General features: G+C 39.5%; 1 protein-coding gene across 1 annotated transcript in view; it reads right to left on the bottom strand.

The window, feature by feature from the left end:
* Window positions 1-20,801, bottom strand: part of LOC117402465 (Golgi resident protein GCP60-like) — a 53,156-nt gene that overhangs the window by 7,358 nt on the left and 24,997 nt on the right. The window contains exon 5 of the mRNA XM_034003611.3: window positions 1,833-2,007. Coding sequence (XP_033859502.1) covers window positions 1,833-2,007 — 175 coding nt within the window. The remainder of the gene's footprint in view (window positions 1-1,832; window positions 2,008-20,801) is intronic.

Genomic DNA, 20,801 nt, shown 5'->3' with positions numbered 1-20,801 from the left:
TGCATTTGTCATGCATTCAAGCATTGTTTATGGCCACTTTGATGCGGCTAAAGTACCACCGAGCTGGCGTTATTCTTCAATATTGCATTGTCTGGGGTTAGATGTAGAGTTAAAAGTGACAGGGTGTGCTTCCAGTGGCAGTAGCTTGGAGCTGAGGGGTTAGGAACTTAGATTTCTTTGTTATAGTGACACATTTGATAGCTTAAAGTTTAGGTCCCTTTTGTAATTTACATTAAAGCTTGTCACACTTCCAAAAATGAAACCTAGCATCTAAGCCTTTCAAATTGAATGTTTCCTTTCCAGTAAATACATTTTTTGTCCATTTATTACCATAAAAACTGCTATTTTTAGGCATTTTTGCAGGGCCCTTTAAGGGTGGAGTGACTAATACACTGGTCCGACTTATGCGCTGATGTGTATAATATTACAGCTACGGTACCAGTGCCACAATGGGATTACTACTGCCACAGTTATGGCTCACACAAACTTAACTGTCAACAAACAGATTATTTTTTCAGGATCTACGGCATTCGGGTCACATTGCTAGTTAGAAATAAAAAAAAAACACCGTTCTAACAAGGGTTATTTCGAAACCAAACCTGTGTATATTTCTTTGTCGGTGTTGAGCATGTAGGGAAAAAAAAATGTAAAAAAAGTATTTTAAAACTAAAAAAAGCTGTCTTCCTAAAATTGAACTCTCAAACAGGAGGAACGACTTTTACACCAGTGTGACCTATACAACGATTTTTACGGTAATACAATTTGCACTTCAAAAGATAAATTCTCAGTTAGTGCCTCTAATTCCAGAACTAGCCCTACTTCTCAGATTTACCTCCATCACCTTCCAGCCCCTCATAATCTCCATTATAATTGGGTTGAAAATCATTATACTAAGATTCAGCACAAATTAAACACAGTTCACAATTGTGCAAGATACCCAATGCTATTTACATACTGGAGTGCAGTTAAAAAAATGTTTTAATTTATAAGATGTGTATACTGTTACAGATGTAATTTACTGTTAACATGTTGTTTAATCTTCACATTTTATTTATTTCCAGAAGCTTACAGTTCTATTTTTAAATGTATGTCACAGATGGCTTTGTGTGGCATGTGGGTGGTGACGTCAGGTTCAGGAACCGGAAAGAAAACACAGGCAGTAGTGCTGTGCAAAAAGACGCAGCACGCCGTTTAATTAAATACAAAAACAAAATAAAAAGTTTAAATAAAAACACAAAAACACTGCTCACAGATCAAAATAAATATTTAAACAAAACAAAATCACGAACACAAAAATCGAACAGCCAATACAGGTCAGGCTGAGCAAATGCCTTCACTGGTCCTGTACGTTTTGTTTTTTTAATTCTCTCGCTTCTCTCGCTCTCGTTCCACCTCTAAACATCCAACCCCCTCTAAGCCAAGAGTGGGACTTTTATATTCGTGGCTGGAGCCTTAATTACCTATTAATAAATTACCTTATTAAGGCGCCAGCCACATTCCCACGAGAGTTCTAGGGAAGGGGTTTTAACCCCATACCCACGACTACACATTACAAGACCGGCTCTCTCGCCGGTCTCAAACAGTAAATAATAAAAGACGGACGGTGCTCGACCGCCCGCACATAAACACAATAATGATTAGGATGGACGGATTCGTCCGCCCACCTACAACAACAACAACAACAACAACAACAACAACAACAACAACAACAACAATAATACAAAACATACATATATACAAATAATAATAGAGGGGCGGGGTGTACTCCGTCACAATGTAGTATTCAATACAGGACTGACCATATAGGTCTAAACTACCCAACAAAACTGTACCTGCTGCTGTGCCAGCTGGACCTGGTAGAGCTGCTGCATGTACTGCTGGTAGTGCTGCTCCTGGAGCTGTCGAATCAGGATCTGCTGCTGTTCAAAGTTTCCCGGGTACTGCTGTGCTGCATACTGCTGGAACTGCACTGCTGTCTGAGCATTCAATGCTGCCATGATCTGCTGCCTGAAAAAAAAAACAGGTCATGCCTTTAATTGAAGGTTACTGCTTGACAAACAAAATAAACATGGACGACTACGCCCAAACTAAACCACTACTGCTACGCCTGTAATAATCTGACGACACCAGCTCTATACCAAGCAACATTTCTTTTGAGTTTTCCAATTTTGCCCTAATTTACAAGCATGGTTATTTTATTCGGAAAGAGCAATGAAACCATAAAAAAGGGGAGTGACATAAATTTGTTCTGTAACATCTGATACAGGGTCAGTAACTCCTGCAAATAACTAGGTGCTAATCCATTTAGGGCCTTGTAAGTTAACAGCAACATGTTAAAATCAATTCTATACTGCACAGGGAGCCAGTGTAAAGAGGTCAACAGGGGTAATATGTTCACTTTTCCTGGATTTAGTCAAAATTCTAGCAGCAGTATTCTGAACGAGCTGCAAGTGGGATACCACACGTTTTGGGACACCAGAAAAAAAGTGCATTACAATAATCAATTCTAGATGAAACAAAGGCATGCATTAGTCTCTCGGAATCAAATACGGAAATAATCGGTCTAAGTTTGGCTATATGTCTCATATGGTAACTTCCCTAATATGAGTCTCAAATGATAGATCATGATCAAAGATGACCCCCAAACTAATTTCTAGTTTAAGTTTTGATGAGAGAGCCCACTAGCATAACCTCCGTTTTATCTGAATTCAAAGGGACCTAGAAAGGAGCCCTGTGGAACACCTCAGACAACTTCCGATAATGTCGATTTCATCTCCCCAATAGAGAGAAACTGAAGCCTAGCAGAAAGATAGATTTGAAAGATTTTATTTCAACTATGGTATGTCTACTTATTATCGGAGACACAGGCCTCTATTCATCAGTGTTGGTTCCAAAATGTCTTACTAAGGATTGTTGTGACACTTCATTCAAAAAAGCTACTGTTTTTTTTTTTTTTTTTTTTATACAATCCGAAACCATACATTAACTCCATTCAAACTGACTGCAACAATCGGAAACTGCAAGTGATTTGTTACATGTTTCAATAGTAAATAAGGGACATTTTTACAGTCTCAGTTAACACTCCCTCTGACCTCTTCTAAAACAGTTGCACAGTTCACATCCAGGTATATTGGAAAGATGTATGCCCACGAAGCAACTATAGTTAGTTAGAACATTAATGACATATTTACATTTACAATTTATATTGAGTGAGAGTTAACCATTAACTTACTTGGCTTCTGAACCAATAAAGTATGGTTAACATGTAGAAAACAGAAAGTATTAGAGGAGAAACCTCAAAATGGAGCGAGGTAACCAGTGGTATACCAGAGATCAGTATTAGGTCCTCTGCTATTTCTAATCTACATTAATGATTTAGATTCTGGTATAGTAAGCAAACTTGTTAAATTTGCAGACGACACAAAAATAGGAGGAATGGCAAACACTGTTGCAGCAGCAAAGGTCATTCAAAATGATCTAGACAGCATTCAGAACTGGGCAGACACAAAAAGAAACAAGGACCAGGGGTCACAAATGGAGATTAGATAAAGGGGCATTCAAAACACAAAATAGGAGGCACTTTTTACACAGAGAATTGTGAGGGTCTGGAACCAACTCCCCAGTAATGTTGTTGAAGCTGACAAGAAGCTGCTTGATGAGATTCTGGGATCTAAGCTACTAACAACCAAACGAGCAAGATGGGCCGAATGGCCGCCTCTTGTTTGTAAACTTTCTTATGTTCTTATGATTAGAGATTGTTAAGTGTTAAATTAATGCAAACACGTAATTTTCATAAAACCAAAGTGTTATTGTGCGCCTTGCCTCCCAATATTCAAATAGAAAATATTTTTTATAGTAATGAGACCCTAGGGTGTCTGGCTGGCTCAGTTGAAAGGCGTTTCCGCTGGGTCCTAATGGAGACTACTGTAGTGACGGGTGATTACACAAATAATTTACTGAGAAAGATTTTAGTACTGATGCAATGTCGTTGAAAAAGTGAGGGGACGTGTCCCCTGAGTAAATTACACCTACAGAGGCTCTCAAAAGTATCCACACCCCTTGGACTATTCCACATTTTATTGTGTTACAACATGGAATCAAAATGGATTTAATTAGGAGTTTTTGCCACTGATCAACAGAAAAAAGTCCATAATGTCAAAGTGAAAAATAAAATCTACAAATTGTTCTAAATTAATTACAAATATAAAACAGAAAATATCTGATTCAAACATTCAAAATCCTAAAATGTATAGACAATCTGATTCAAACATTCAAAATCCTAAAAGGTATAGACAATGTCGACCCAGGGGACTTTTTTGACCTGAAAAAAGAAACAAGGGCCAGGGGTCACAAATGGAGATTAGATAAAGGGGCATTCAGAACAGAAAATAGGAGGCACTTTTTGACACAGAGAATTGTGAGGGTCTGGAACCAACTCCCCAGTAATGTCGTTGAAGCTGACACTCTGGGATCCTTCAAGAAGCTGCTTGATGAGATTCTGGGATCAATAAGCTACTAACAACCAAACGAGCAAGATGGGCCGAATGGCCTCCTCTCGTTTGTAAACTTTCTTATGTTCTTAATTTCAGTATCTCCCATATGATATTTATAATGCACATTTTTATTGTCTGCGTGCAGTACTTTACACTTTTCTCCATTAAATGTCATTTGCCATGTGTCTCCTCAGTTCTGAATGCTGTCTAGATCATTTTGAATGACTTTTGCTGCTGCAACAGTGTTTGTCACTCCTCCTATTTTTGTGTCGTCTGCAAATTTAACAAGTTTGCTTATTATACCAGAATCTAAACCATTAATGTAGATTAGGAATAGCAGAGGACATAATACCTAGGACCTAATACTGAGGAAGCAAGTACCACTATTTTTTGGCTTTATAGTGCTCTGAAATACTGTCTACTTCGGTTTATTTAATGTTTAAACAGGTCTGCGAAATGTCAGCGAAATCCTAATTTTATTCCACAACCTACCTGTGAAAAATATGTAAATTTACAGCGATTTAAGTAGACCCCAGTTATAAGGTAGCTTTTAATTTGACCTTAAGGAGAGGTCAGAGGTAACAGGCAATGACATTTTTTATAGAGCATATATGGTATGTCCATGCTGTGACCAATGAGCACCATCTAGTGGACCGTTTTTGTAAGAGCATACATGGGTTTGTAAGTTGATGATGTCATCCAACGTGGCCGTCATGTTTTTTATTGTAGCAACTTCTTTTGAACAACGTTTAAAGACAACCACACTAGGATCATGTGTGGCAATTTTTGGTTCAATCGGACTAGTGCTTTCAGAGACAAAGGTTTTTGTAAGCCTGTTTTGTATGTTTATGATGTCATCCAATGTGGCCGCCATGTTTTTTACCATAGCAACTTCCACTGAACAAGCATAAAAGCCAACCATACTTAGATCATGTACGTTTCAATTGAATAGTGCTTTCTGAGAATATGTTTGATTTCTGATGATTTTACATTTTTACTGTATTTTTATGACTTATCCAATGTGGCCGCCATACCAGAAAACCAGTCAGCTTCTTATGAACAACAGTTAATGCTGGACTGTCCCTAAACATGTATAGCACATTTCAGAACACTGGAATAAGTTGTTTGAGATGCATAGACATTTTAACAATCTACATTTTAACAATAAAAATCCAATATGGCTGCCGAACCATGTGACCTGCGACATTTCTTTGTTTCTGGTCACTGTTCCATAGGCATCTTCCAACCTACCATTTTTCATGAATTTTTGAGCAACTTTGGGGAGGAAAAAATAAATAAATAAATAAATAAATAAATAAATAAATAAATAATAATAACAACAACAACAACAATTAGGCTTCCCCAGCCTTTGGCTAGGAAGTCTAATAATAACAACAACAACAACAATCCCAGCAATAACAATAGGCTTCCACGCCATTCTGGCTTGGAAGCCTAATAATAAAAATAATAATGCTAACAATTACAATAGGGCTCCAGCAACATTGTTTCTTAGACCCCTAATAATAATCCCAGCAATAACAATATTAAAAAATATATAAATAAATTACAAAAATATAATAATAATCCTAACAATAACAATAGGTTTCCAGCAAATGTATATTATTTGCGCAAAATATCTACCTGTGGAACAGGAAGACTGTGCGTATTAAACAGGATCCATTATAAGTGGAGTGCACCTGTATCTAAAATAGCAGGGGAAAAAAATGGGTCAGCAAGTTCAACGAAAAGTGGAGAATTTATCACAATGGACAAACTCGGGAATGGCTTATTTTCGACAATACCAACAAGAACATGTACTGCCAGTCGTATTCACAAGAGAAAAAAAAATCAATTTGTGGTAGGAACAAGCAACTAGAAGTTGGAGAGTGTCAAAAAGCATGAATTGTGAAAGTGCCTCAAGATTGCTTGGGGATTTCTGCAGCGAAGGCAGCACCAATAGCCTCTACACAAGCAGAGAAGGCTTTAACTTCATTCAAAGCGGCTCATTTTGAAAAGCTGCAAATAATGTTTAGGACTGAAAGAATGGGAGGCCTCTCAGATTTTGTCTGGATATGTGAGTAAGTATTGCATTTTTTTTTATAACATTTGTGTTGTATACAATGCCGCTGTGTAAAGAGTTTTTCATTCATAATTTGATACATTATACTATGCCCATCAACACTTCATTTGTTCAACTAAATTTAAAATAAAATAGTGTTTCTATAAAAAAAAAAAAAAAGAAATATGGAATTGTATTCTGTGTTGGAAAGGGGGATTTAGTATTTACATCCTATTGTCATTTTATTCAAACCGGTGAAGTTTTAATTTTAATACAGCGACTGCTATTTTAAAACACATTGTAGTACAAAGTGCCCCAGTCCAACGCATTCTGTTGTTATTAGGAGGGCAAGCAATGAAGTTGCTGGAACCCTATTGTGATTGTTAGGATTATTATTAGGGGTCCAAGTAACAAAGTTGCTGGAACCCTATTGTAATTGTTAGGATTATTGTGGTGGGTTATGGGAGGAAGTGATGACACCCAGAAGTGATGGAGACAGGAAGCAAGTGAGGTTCAACCTGCGCACCAGCAAGGCAGGGCTGGGCAGGGTTTTATTAATATTCCATATGGAGAATAATAGCAGGGGTCAAAGACAGGTACAGTATTGCACAAACCAAAATAAGAAACCCCCTTGAATACTAGCAACAGTAATCAAGGGTTGAAATAAAAACAGTAAATAAAACAAACAGTCCCGCACTACACAGAAACACAAAATCAAAACAATCACGTAGTTCCTCCACGCGGTGGCAACCGGCGTCCTCCAGCTGCTGCCTCAGCTCCCTCCTGAGGCTTCACAAACACAAAGGCACAGAGACAAAAGGTGCTGCTCTGCAGATCCGTCCAGGTATCCAAAGGGGTAGGGAAAGCAAGGGAAAACACACTCACAGCTCGTCAGGGATCTGCAAACACAGGGCTTCAGTTGTGAAAACAAACAAACGAGCACGTCTCTTGCGGGTGTTAATCCAGGAAAGGGAATCCAAATGGCAGAACCCCACAGCCTAAATAGTGCCGAGCTCCACCCCTACAATCAGTGCACTGCCCCACCTCAGCCAATCGTCGAGTGCAGCACAGCTGATTGCAATAATGACCAATTCCAACCATGACTCGGCCTTTCTCCTCTGTCTTGGTCCTTCCTGCACAGCGCTGCCAGTAGTCGGGAGGGTGAATTACAAGAGGGACTCCTTTCACTCCTGTCACAATTATTTATTTATTTATTTATTTATTTATTTATTCACAACATTTATTTTTTGCACAACTTTTTTGTTCTTACTTACAATGATAAAAAAATGTCTTTAAATGTATTTAACATATTCATATATGTACATAGGCCTATATTTGATACAAAATGGATACAATGCAATTACAGTGCAAAGGCAAGCAAACACACTACCTTGTGTGTGTGTCTGAATACGAGAGAGAAATTAAACAAATGTATTCTTGCTCTAAATGAGTTGCTGCTATATTAAACTATGAACAGTGTAATACCTGAGAAAGAACGACTGAACCCTTGAAACAATGTATCGCATTGAAGTATTTGGCGGAAACACTGCAACTAACAGACAGCAATAGTTTGTGCAATATGAGAATTGAAACTAAACTGTGTTTTAAATAAATTTGACTATTTTACATCCCTGGCATTTTTATTGTGTGTTTGTGTTGTAGTTGGTCAAGACCTTATCCTCTGGCTCAAATAAAATAACCTGATGCTAACAATCTAAAATCTTTAACTTAATCTGAAGGTAGTGCCTTCAGTGGCGTAGACAGTTACTTTTTAATCAATTTGCATGGCTTTTCAGTATTAAAAGGCTATATAGATTAGAACACCTGGGGGTTATTTTTGAGTTTTACGGTTTCTTATTAATCCTTCGAGATTTCAACATGTATTTATGGTGGTTTAGCCTGCTGTTTAAAAAATGTTCTTTGTATACTATTTGGAGCCCCTGAAATACGTTTTTTTGGAATAACTTTTTCAAGAGTGTAAGATTTTTAAACCTCACGAATGTTTTAGAACATTCCCGGAAGGTATTAGTAATAATCAGACACTTAACGCAAGTGTAGCCCATCAATCAACAAAACCTTTATTATTTAACTTCCAGTACCAAACAATATTAAGCCATAGCAGTCAAAACAAATGGCTATTACCCATTCTCAATGAAGTTGGGCACGGTCTGGAGTCTCTGCGTCAAGCAGTTTTGTCTCTTAATTATTATTAATTAGTCATTTTAGAAGACGCTTCTATCCAAAGCGACTTCCAGAGACTATGGGTGAACTATGCATCACAGTCACCTCCAATAGGACCTCGGTTTTACATCTTAAGGACAGAGCACAAGGAGATTAAGTGATATGCTCTGGGTCACACGCTGTGCGAGTAGGGATTTGAACCGGGAACCACCTGGTATGAAGCCCTTGTCTTTAACCACTGGGTCACCTTACCCAGGCTTCATCGAATACCTTGCTAATTCACATTTTCTCGACACCCGCTCTTATGTTATTCTTAGCCAAGTGCATGACAATTCGTCTAATTATTACACTGTAGCCTATAATATTCTGTGCACAGAGGGAGCACATTTACTAATGTAACAGGAGGAGGGAGGAGGAGGCGTTTTGGGCAGGGTGTGTTGGGAGCTATTGTTGGAGGGAGGGAGCAATTACTGAATGGCTGGATATTGTGAGCACAGGTGTGGAGTGTGATTGTGGGGTTATCTGGGGGGTTTATTATTGGGCTTTGTAGTGGCCGCCGGGGTTTATAAATAACTTTTATTTGCTCCGACTTCCCGTTACCTTTTTCTTATTAATTTAATAAACACTGGCTTGAGATGTGTTGTAAAAAAAAATCTGCCATTCTCCGCCTCATTCGTACCTACAGGGGTTGTATCTTACATTAAAGGCTAATGAAACCTCAATCTCATCATGCCCAACAATCTCACTCCTTTTACATTGCAATCTTAATATCACACATTTACTACTACCGCTTTTGCATCTCACTCTAAAACAGGTCTCATCAACACTAGCCTGTTAAAGTGAACAATCAACAATTTCCATGTGGTTACACAGTCAACTTATTAAAAGTGCACACACATTTTTCTTATATTATGACTCTTAAAATATGTACATCTAGTAATATGGACAAATTCTCTCTCTATTAGTGATGCATGGACCAAGAAGCAGAGCATGGGAACCCAGGAGCAAGCTGATGTTCTCTAACTACTATAATATATTCTCATCATTCAGCCTACAAAAACATCCAGTGTATGGAATGGGCAGTTAAAGGTCGGTTCAGTGGGTTTTTTCAATAGTGTTATGTTCTTCCCACTTAGTTGTATTGTGTGTAGCTATAATTTTCGTCGTTTTTGGACCTTCGGAATCCAGTGTTCCGGGAGCTTTTTAGTGATAAAAAAGAGGGTTCTGGCCTGGAACGGGTTAATGACAGCGCGTTATTAATCGGTTCTGATTGGTAAAACATTCTCCTCATATATCTAACTTTTTATGCTGTTTTTTAAAGCAATTGAATTCATTAAAGTACCGTTCTGGGCCATTCCAGCTCGTTGCGGCTTTTACCCCATCCTCCACAATGTTGGCTGTGATGAACAGTGACCGATCGACAGTGCCGACAATCAACTAGGCTGCCTGAGCTACGCATTTGCAATTTTTCTTTTTTGAGTGTGAAATCACTCTCAAAAAGATTTGTAACCGTAGACCGGGTTTCGTGAGTGCGCAGAAAAAACTGTAAATGTGAAAAGGGAGTCGAGCGCGCGCAGAATAGAACCGTAAGTGTAAATTAGAACCGTAAGTGAAAAAAAAATTGAGAGGTTGTATTTTTTTCATTTTACAGTTACAAACTGCGTTTCTGCGCGCTCGTATTTTTGAGAGCAATTTTACTCTCAAAAGTGGCGAGCGAGCAGAAAGCAGATTTGTAAGCGTAGACTGAGTTTCTTAAGTGTAAATTAGAACCGTAATTGTATTTTCTTCCCCATTTTACAGTTACAAACTTAGTTTTACAATTACAAACTGCGTTTCTGCGCACACAGATTTTTGATAGCTATTTCACGCCATAACAAGCTCGCTCAGGACCGACATTGCAGGGATACTTAACATGCTCTTGGCCAAGGCTGCTAGGTTGGGAACGCCTGTCTGGTTATTTTTTCACCAAATCAGGGGATCTTTGCTGATGTTTAATGGAGTTTCAGATGCATAAATCATCATCTCTTGTTGGATTAATGTTTCCTTGGAAGTAGTGTGTGTTTGTTGCCGTCCACAAAGTAACAATTCCATTGCTTGTTCGGTCTTCGTTTTAACAGGTAAGTCCTCTGTGCTACACTCACTTGTACAGGCATGATTTTTGTTATTTTTGAGGTGAAGATAGTGCTTCAGACACATGGGCTTTGGTCTGTTTGTATAGGAAATCCAGATGGCGAAATCGTGGGGTCAAGAAATGACACAAAACGCAGTGGCATAACCTCATTACTTGGGTCATTCAGCTGATGTAAACAATCGTCAAGACAAATTACGCACTAGCTTATCTCTCAAACTATGTTTAACTGGAATTAGCAAATCACTTCATTAAAGAAGACGGTGTCTCCTCTTCATCAGGAACTTCAGTCAGTCTGTGTTTTATCCCTGTTGCAAGTGGGTACAAAGAATTAACCGTAATGTTTTTCTCTGCACTCAAAAGTACTGTAGCTATTTCGAACGGCTTTAGTATCTCAGCCATTAGCTTCGTGAGATCTAAAGTAGCTGCGTTAGACTTTTTGGTCAAATCTGGGTTTGACAAAACAGCAATAACTGGCCATTTTAATTCAAGGCGGCGTTCAAACATAACCGTGTTCCACCTTGTTTGTACATCCTGTATTAACTTGAGTTGTGCTTTTTCTGTGTTCAGCATTTCTGTTTGTTTCCTATTTAAAGCACTTGTTGCCATCTCACTCTTTTTAAAATGTGCAACCAGTCTCCTTGCTGCTGTATATATACACTACCGGTCAAAAGTTTTAGAACACCCCCATTTTTCCAGTTTTTATTGAAATTTAAGCAGTTCAAGTCCAGTGAATAACCTGAAATTGTACAAAGGTAAGTGGTAAACTGCCAGAGGTTAAAAAAAAAAGTTTAGGTTACTAAAAACTGAAAAATAATTTACATTTCGGAGTCATACAAAAAGGCCTTTTTCAGGGAACAAGTAATGGGTTAACAACTTACAGCTGTTCTGCAGCAATGGAAGTAAATTAAGCCTTGAAAGTTGATGCTAACAATTCCTACAGGTGTCCCAACTTTTGTTGATTACTTACAAACCCTCTGTCTGTATAAAAGCAGTGTTGGAACAGACTGTGTTACTACACCCTCTTAAGCATTATTTGGACAGTATTGTACTGCAGGAAGTAGTATATTGCTCTCATAATGGCGAGAAAAAGGCAATTAACAAAAGGAAGACAGACAGACCATTATAACCCTTAAAAGTGTAGGTCTTTCCTTTAGAGAAATTGCAAAGAAAGCCAAGGTGTCAGTGAGTACAGTTTCCTACACCATCAAAAGGCACTTGGAAACTGGAGGAAACTCTGACAGGAAGAGGTCTGGCAGACCCAAAGCCACAACAGAATCAGAAGACAAGTTTCTGAGAGTCAACAGCTTGCATGATAGGCGGCTCACAGGACAACAGCTTCAAGCACAGCTTAACACTGGTCGAAGTAAGCAAGTCTCAGTTTCAACTGTGAAGAGAAGACTTCGAGCTGCAGGTTTGACAGGTCGAGTGGCAGTAAGAAAGCCATTGCTAAGATGGCAAAATAAGAAAAAGAGGCTTGCCTGGGCCATGAAGCACTGCCAGTGGACTACTGAAGACTGGAAGAAGGTCTTATGGACCGATGAATCAAAATTTGAAATCTTCGGTTCATCACGCAGGGTTTTTGTATGCCGTCGAGTAGGCGAAAGGATGGTTCCTCGGTGTGTGACACCAACTGTCAAACATGGAGGAGGAAGCGTGATGGTCTGGGGCTCTTTTGCTGGATCCAGAGTCGGCGACTTGCACAGAGTGAGTGGCACCCTGAACCAAAACTGCTACCACAGCATTTTGCAGCGCCATGCAATACCCTCTGGTATACACCTAGTTGGTCAGGGGTTCATCCTACAGCTAGATAATGACCCAAAACATACCCAGGCTATGTCAGAACTACCTTAGAAGAAAAGAACAAGACGGTAGGCTTCAAATCATGGAATGGCCAGCACAGTCTCCAGACTTAAACCCCATCAAGCTGGTTTGGGATGAACTGGACAGAAGGGTGAAAGCAAAGCAACCTACAAGTGCAACACATTTGTGGGAACTTCTGCAACAGTGTTGGGAAGAACTTTCCGAACAATATTTGATTTCCATTGTAGAAGAATGCCACGAGTGTGTTCGGCTGTTATATCTGCAAAAGGTGGCTACTTTGACGAGTCAAAAATTTAGATTAAATTTTGTTAAACAAAATGATTCCATGATTTCTTTTTTTATCTCCAATTGTTTATTTGTTCTATGCTTTAATTTCAGAGTACATAGAGACATTAAACTGCCTAAATTTCAATAAAAACTGGAAAAATTGAGGTGTTCTAAAACTTTTGACCGGTAGTGTATATAGAAAAGATAGTGTAAAGACTTTGTGTTATTTGCTTAAAAACAGTGTGTTTTGTTTTTATTTTTCAGCTTAGCTGTCCTGTTATATAGTTAGGTTCCAGTATGTGTCAGTTAGTGCTCGTAAGAGCTAGGTTTTTGTTTAGTTTGGTTTGTGTTTATTATTTTTAAAAAAATAGCGCGTCGGCGCTTATAAAATTCAATTTCTGTGTCCTGGGTCTATTTTTAAAGGGGCAAAGGACCCGAGGGGTGCAAGCTCGTTTACATATGGTGGCAGCGAGTGTGGCCGCCCCTACAACCCAGAAAATGAAAAGCATTGAAGAGTTGATCGCCAGGAGCAACCGGAATACCGGTGCTCAGTTGGAGCAGAACGAGAGGTGGAGACTGGAGCTAGGGCTGCCGGAGCCGAACGAGTTGGAGCTGCTGCTCCAAAAGTGGAGCAAGCAAGAGATGCCCTGCTGTCTCCAGCGCAAGCAACCCAGCTGTCTCCTGAACCAGAGGAGGAGGAGCTGTTCCTGTCACCGGAGCCACCGGCTGAAGTCAAGGGGGAGGAGGTGAGCAACCCACCTCCAACAGAACCTCGGCAACAGGTCGGGGGAGGTACTCCGGCGCTTTTAAGTGCGGTCCCGTACCCCAGCTGTGAGGACACAAGTCCGGAATGTTCAGACCTCCCTACACTGGACCTTATGCCCAGGTTGCAGCACTGCCATGCACAACTGTGCAAATGGTCCCCAGCTCCGCTCCTCCCAGAACCTGAGACGTCACGCCGTGGGCGTCAGACATCGTGTGTGCTCCCTCTTCCTTCCACTTTGTTCCCCTTGAGGTCCCAGACGTTGCTGCGTCGGTCCTGACGACCCACTTCTGCCTGTCACTGCTCGCTCCTGGTCAAAGTCCTGTGTTTCAGTTGCCCAGGACAAGCCTTCCGGGTCCCTTCTTGCTGGTGCGTGGTCCCTTCCTGAGTGCGCTGGAGGAAGGACCGACCCACCATCAAGCCCGCCGGTGGAAGAGGGCGAAAACCAAAGACTTGGGACTTGAGGGCAGGTGGTCCTTTAAAGGTGGAGGGAAGTGGCTTCCTGTTAAATGTCCATTGTCTTATAAAGACAAGGGGGAGGATGTGTAAGATAGCAGGGAGAGGGTCAGATTCTTCCCTGCTAAAAACATGTGCAAATGCATGTTTGTTTAATTAATTATCACCAGCACCTGGTTCTCATTGTAAATTAGAGCCAGGTGCAGGGTTTAAAAGAAAGACAGACAGTCCATTCGGGACTGCTGGTGTGCAGAAGCCTGACTGTGCTGGTGTGTTTGTACAGCCGTAATTATAAAAGATAAGGTAGTGTAAAGCCTTTTTGTGTTATTTGCTTAAAAACAGTGTGTTTTTTTTATTTTTCGTTTTAACAGGTAAACAGCTTAGCTGTCCTGCTATATAGTTATGTTCCAGTGTGTGTCAGTTAGTGCTTGTAAGAGCTAGGTTTTTGTTTCGTTTGGTTTGTGTTTATTATTTAAAAAAAATAGCGCGTCAGCGCTTATAAAATTCCATTTCTGGTGTCCTGGGTCTATTTTTAAAGGGGCAAAGAACCCGAGGGGTGCAAGTTCGTTTACAATATGTACACACACACACACACACACACACACACACACACACACACACACACATTACAACGTCGCATATCTGATCCCTGTGGACTGGGGTATAGGCGGATATGTGAGAAAGTCTATAGAAAATGACATTTACACAAGCATAAATAACTTAGTGAACAAAAACGACATTTAAACTGCTTTAAACACGGGCATTCTTTGCTTTAAAAGTAAGTAAACGTAAATGAGATGAATAAGGCTACAATACAGTGTTGCTATACGGTTTACTATAAGCCATCTCCACGCAAAGCTTTTAAATAAAATACATAACAAACAGTAAATGTACAGTAACCTGCAACTGATGGCTTCTGTCTTAACTCTGTAAGTCCCTGCCTCCCTGGTTCTGCTTTCTTAATATCTGTGTCACAGTCCTTTGCGCTCTTTCTTGATATTGCCAACAGCCGATAAGAAGCACGGTTTAAATATTGCTTTGGCTATTTTAAACAAACGGCCAGCCGGTAAGCATTAAGTTTATGAAGCTTGCTTTGTTTAATTCAAATGCATTTAAAAACTATAACACCACGCTGCCAATATCTACAACCGTGCGCTCCATCATATAAACACACTGCACAAAAAAAAAAAGAGTACAACATAAAGCTTTCTCAACTGGTGTATTGAAACATCCCTGCTACACACAGCCTGCTTCTCTTAAAGGGGAACGCACCAAAAGGCTGATTGTATAACGCTTTCTTTCTGTTTCCATCGCGGATGCTGCACTTGCTGCCAATACCATTACTCTCATAGCCTAATTTTAATGGCTAACGTACCAACTAGAAAGGAAGGGGGAGAAAACAAAAAAACAGAAGGGAGACCACATCAAAACAAGGGCAACAACTCAGGTAAGACAGCTATTAAATGTATTTATCAATGCTAGAAGTCTCAGAAACAAAATGTTAGAACTTGAAGCTACTGCACTAACAAGTAACTACGATGTGATAGGTGTTACAGAAACTTGGTTGTCTGAGAGTGATGGAGACGAATATAATATTAGTGGGTACACACTGTATAGGAAAGACAGGCAGAACAGAAGAGGCGGAGGGGTAGCGCTATACATAAGAAATAGTCTTGAAGCCCAGGTGTTAAATCAGGACAAAGAAAACAATGCAGAATCAATATGGGTCAGAATAATGGACAAAAATTCAAAGGGCATAATAGTAGCATGCTATAGACTGCCAAATTCAGACGCTGAGCAAAATAATCTGTTATACAATGACATTAGAAATACGTGTAGAAAAGGAGAAGCCATACAAATGGGGGATTTCAACTTCCCCCATATAAAATGGGAGAACCTGGTGGGGAGCACGACAAACGAAATTGAAATGGTGGAAACAAATGACTGCTTCCTAACGCAAGTACGAGGGGATAAGTACAATGCAGTTAGAAGCAGTTGAAAGCAGGTTGACAGCTGCAGAAGCTGAACTAAACTTCAAAGAAAAAAAAAAAAAAAAATGGCCTTCAAACCAGTAATCTGTGACAACTGCATGATGTGGGAAATCCGAGAAAACCCAACAGAGCTCAACCAAGTTTGTGTAAAGTGCCGCACGATCCAGGACTTGTGTCAGCAATTAAGCCTGCTAAATTGACACAGGGGTTGTACCGACAGACTGGAAAATAGCAAACGTAATACCGATCCACAAAAAGGGAGACAAAACCGAACCAGGTAACTACAGACCAATAAGCCTGACTTCTATTATATGTAAACTTATGGAAACTATAATAAGATCCAAAATGGAAAATTACCTATATGGTAACAATATCCTGGGAGACAGCCAGCATGGTTTTAGGAAAGGGAGATCGTGTCTAACTAACCTACTTGACTTTTTTGAGGATGCAACATTGAAAATGGATAACTGCAAAGCATACGACATGGTTTATTTAGATTTCCAGAAAGCTTTTGACAAAGTCCCACATAAAAGATTAATTCTCAAACTGAATGCAGTAGGGATTCAAGGAAATGCATGCACATGGATTAGGGAGTGGTTAACATGTAGAAAACAGAAAGTACTGATTAGAGGAGAAACCCCAAAATGGAGTGAGGTAACCAGTGGTGTACCACAGGGATCAGTATTAGGTCCTCTGCTATTCCTAATCTACATTAATGATTTAGATTCTGGTATAGTAAGTAAACTCGTTAAATTTGCAGACGACACAAAAATAGGAGGAGTGGCAAACACTGTTGAAGCAGCAAAGGTCATTCAAAATGATTTAGACAGCATTCAGAACTGGGCAGACACAAAAAGAAAACAAGGACCAGGGGTCACAAATGGAGATTAGATAAAGGGGCATTCAGAACAGAAAATAGGAGACACATTTTTACACAGAGAATTGTGAGGGTATGGAACCAACTCCCCAGTAATGTTGTTAAAGCTGACACCCTGGGATCCTTCAAGAAGCTGCTTGATGAGATTCTGGGATCAATAAGCTACTAACAACCAAACAAGCAAGATGGGCTGAATAGCCTCCTCTCGTTTGTAATCTTTCTTATGTTCTTATGGCAAATTACATTTAATAGAGAAAAGTGTAAAGTATTGCATGCAGGCAATAAAAATGTGCATTATAAATATCATATGGGAGATACTGAAATTGAAGGAGGGAACTATGAAAAAGACCGAGGAGTTTATGTTGACTCAGAAATGTCTTCATCTAGACAATGTGGGGAAGCTATGCTCAGATACAGTGCCTTGCGAAAGTATTCGGCCCCCTTGAACTTTGCGACCTTTTGCCACATTTCAGGCTTCAAACATAAAGATATGAAACTGTAATTTTTTGTGAAGAATCAACAACAAGTGGGACACAATCATGAAGTGGAACGAAATTTATTGGATATTTCAAACTTTTTTAACAAATAAAAAACTGAAAAATTGGGCGTGCAAAATTATTCAGCCCCTTTACTTTCAGTGCAGCAAACTCTCTCCAGAAGTTCAGTGAGGATCTCTGAATGATCCAATGTTGACCTAAATGACTAATGATGATAAATAGAATCCACCTGTGTGTAATCAAGTCTCTGTATAAATGCTCCTGCACTGTGATAGTCTCAGAGGTCCGTTTAAAGCGCAGAGAGCATCATGAAGAACAAGGAACACACCAGGCAGGTCCGAGATACTGTTGTGGAGAAGTTTAAAGCCGGATTTGGATACAAAAAGATTTCCCAAGCTTTAAACATCCCAAGGAGCACTGTGCAAGCGATAATATTGAAATGGAAGGAGTATCAGACCACTGCAAATCTACCAAGACCTGGCTGTCCCTCTAAACTTTCAGCTCATACAAGGAGAAGACTGATCAGAGATGCAGCCAAGAGGCCCATGATCACTCTGGATGAATTGCAGAGATCTACAGCTGAGGTGGGAGACTCTGTCCATGGGACAACAATCAGTCGTATACTGCACAAATCTGGCCTTTATGGAAGAGTGGCAAGAAGAAAGCCATTTCTTAAAGATATCCATAAAAAGTGTCGTTTACAGTTTGCCACAAGCCACCTGGGAGACACACCAAACATGTGGAAGAAGGTGCTCCGGTCAGATGAAACCAAAATCGAACTTTTTGGCAACAATGCAAAACGTTATGTTTGGCGTAAAAGCAACACACTCATCACCCTGAACACACCATCCCCACTGTCAAACATGGTGGTGGCAGCATCATGGTTTGGGCCTACTTTTCTTCAGCAGGGACAGGGAAGATGGTTAAAATTGATGGGAAGATGGATGGAGCCAAATACAGAACCATTCTGGAAGAAAACCTGATGGAGTCTGCAAAAGACCTGAGACTGGGATGGAGATTTGTCTTCCAACAAGACAATGATCCAAAACATAAAGCAAAATCTACAATGGAATGGTTCACAAATAAACATATCCAGGTGTTAGAATGGCCAAGTCAAAGTCCAGACCTGAATCCAATCGAGAATCTGTGGAAAGAACTGAAAACTGCTGTTCACAAATGCTCTCCATCCAACCTCACTGAGCTCGAGCTGTTTTGCAAGGAGGAATGGGCAAAAATTTCAGTCTCTCGATGTGCAAAACTGATAGAGACATACCCCAAGCGACTTACAGCTGTAATCGCAGCAAAAGGTGGCGCTACAAAGTATTAACTTAAGGGGGCTGAATAATTTTGCACGCCCAATTTTTCAGTTTTTTATTTGTTAAAGTTTGAAATATCCAATAAATTTCGTTCCACTTCATGATTGTGTCCCACTTGTTGTTGATTCTTCACAAAAAAATTACAGTTTCATATCTTTATGTTTGAAGCCTGAAATGTGGCAAAAGGTCGCAAAGTTCAAGGGGGCCGAATACTTTCGCAAGGCACTGTATATATTGTGAGAAGTGTTGAATTTAAATCAAGGGAAGTAATGTTAAAACTTTACAATGCATTAGTAAGACCTCATCTAGAATATTGTGTTCAGTTCTGGTCACCTCATTACAAAAATGATATTGCTGCTCTAGAAAGAGTGCAAAGAAGAGCAACCAGAATTATCCTGGGTTTAAAAGGCATGTCGTATGCAGACAGGCTAAAAGAATTGAATCTATTCAGTCTTGAACAAAGACGACTACGCGGTGATCTGATTCAAGCATTCAAAATTCCAAAAAGGTATAGACAATGTCGACCCAGGGGACTTTTTTGACCTTCTTTCTTAATGTACTAAATTTACTCTGTTCAGCTGATTGCATATATGCATATATTGCATTGCATATATTGCATATATTAGCACTGTAAACAACACACAATTTACAGAACAGCGGATACAAGTTTTTATAATCACAAATCACAAACAAACAGTCACAAATCAGAACCTTAAAACCACGTAGTATTTAGTTCTACAAGTCATTACGTGACACTAGCTTGGAAGATTTGCTGTAAAGACACAAATATAATATTACAAAATCATTCATTAGAAACAAAAAAGGCAGCTTGTCATGTCGTTTCAAGAAATTGACAGTTTTACTCCATTTAAAGAGATGTAACCTTGTCTTATTCAGTTGAAAGTAGAAATATGGCCAACAATAGTTTGTTCACAGCACTGCTTTCCATTTTATTAACTCCTTGCCGCGTTCGTTTACAGTCTTTCTTCAAAATCTCCACTGCTGGTGTTACTCTGCCATCCTTAACAATTGAACTTATTTTCCTCAGGTTGCGTATAATATCAGATTCAACTAAAGCCATTATTGAACAAATTAAAAACCGCACACATTCTTACTGCTCCAAATCTAGTAGGTGCCTCATCAAGCTGTGGTTACCATAGCAACGCCTTCAGAAAAAGACTCCCCAGCGTGGTGCGTTGCCATGGTAACACGCAGCTTTGTGAGGCACTCAAAGTACTACATTGTTCCAGCTTTCTGGCGTTGCTCTTTCACTACTGGTGAAAGAGAGTTCAGACTTTTAAATAATGTCACTAGCACTTCTGTGGACTTACATATATTTAATATGCTTAAATGTGTTTATTTCTCAATTAAATACTACAAATATGTAAAATGTTTCTTTTTAGCCTTTGGGAATTATTGGTGAGGCCATGCCCCACGTCTCAGCTGACGACCCGCCACTGTTGCATTTATTTTATTGAACTGCTCGTTCTTGTAAAACAAGCTGTGCATTTGAGACCAGAATACTTGCCTGGATTGCTTCCTTTACCTCCACGTTACAATATCAATTTAAAATTGTGTTACAACTTAATGAATACAAGTTTTAATTTTCAGTTCAACATCAAGCATTGCAAACATACAAACAGTCAGTTGTGCAGTTTTTTGCAATATGCATTGTAACCAGGTAGGATACATTCATGTCCTTCTCTGAGACAGTTTAAGAACGTCTTGCTGTTTAGCTAATTGATTGGCTTTCATCTGGAAAAAATTGTGTAATTTCCCAATGCAATCTGGATGGCGTGTCTCAAAATGAAGATGCCTTAGCTTTTGTGAGCCAGTACAACAAATGACACATGAGGATGCGGATCATCCTCATCACCAATGTAAGAAACTCTGAAGTTAATATAAGATGGCAATTGCAATTTTTTTTTGTTTTTGTTTCTTTGATCTGC

This window comes from Acipenser ruthenus, chromosome 5 (genome assembly GCF_902713425.1).
Source record: "Acipenser ruthenus chromosome 5, fAciRut3.2 maternal haplotype, whole genome shotgun sequence".
Lineage (NCBI taxonomy): Eukaryota > Metazoa > Chordata > Actinopteri > Acipenseriformes > Acipenseridae > Acipenser > Acipenser ruthenus.
Note: the sequence above shows the minus strand (reverse complement) of the source record. Positions and strands in the feature narration are given on the sequence as shown.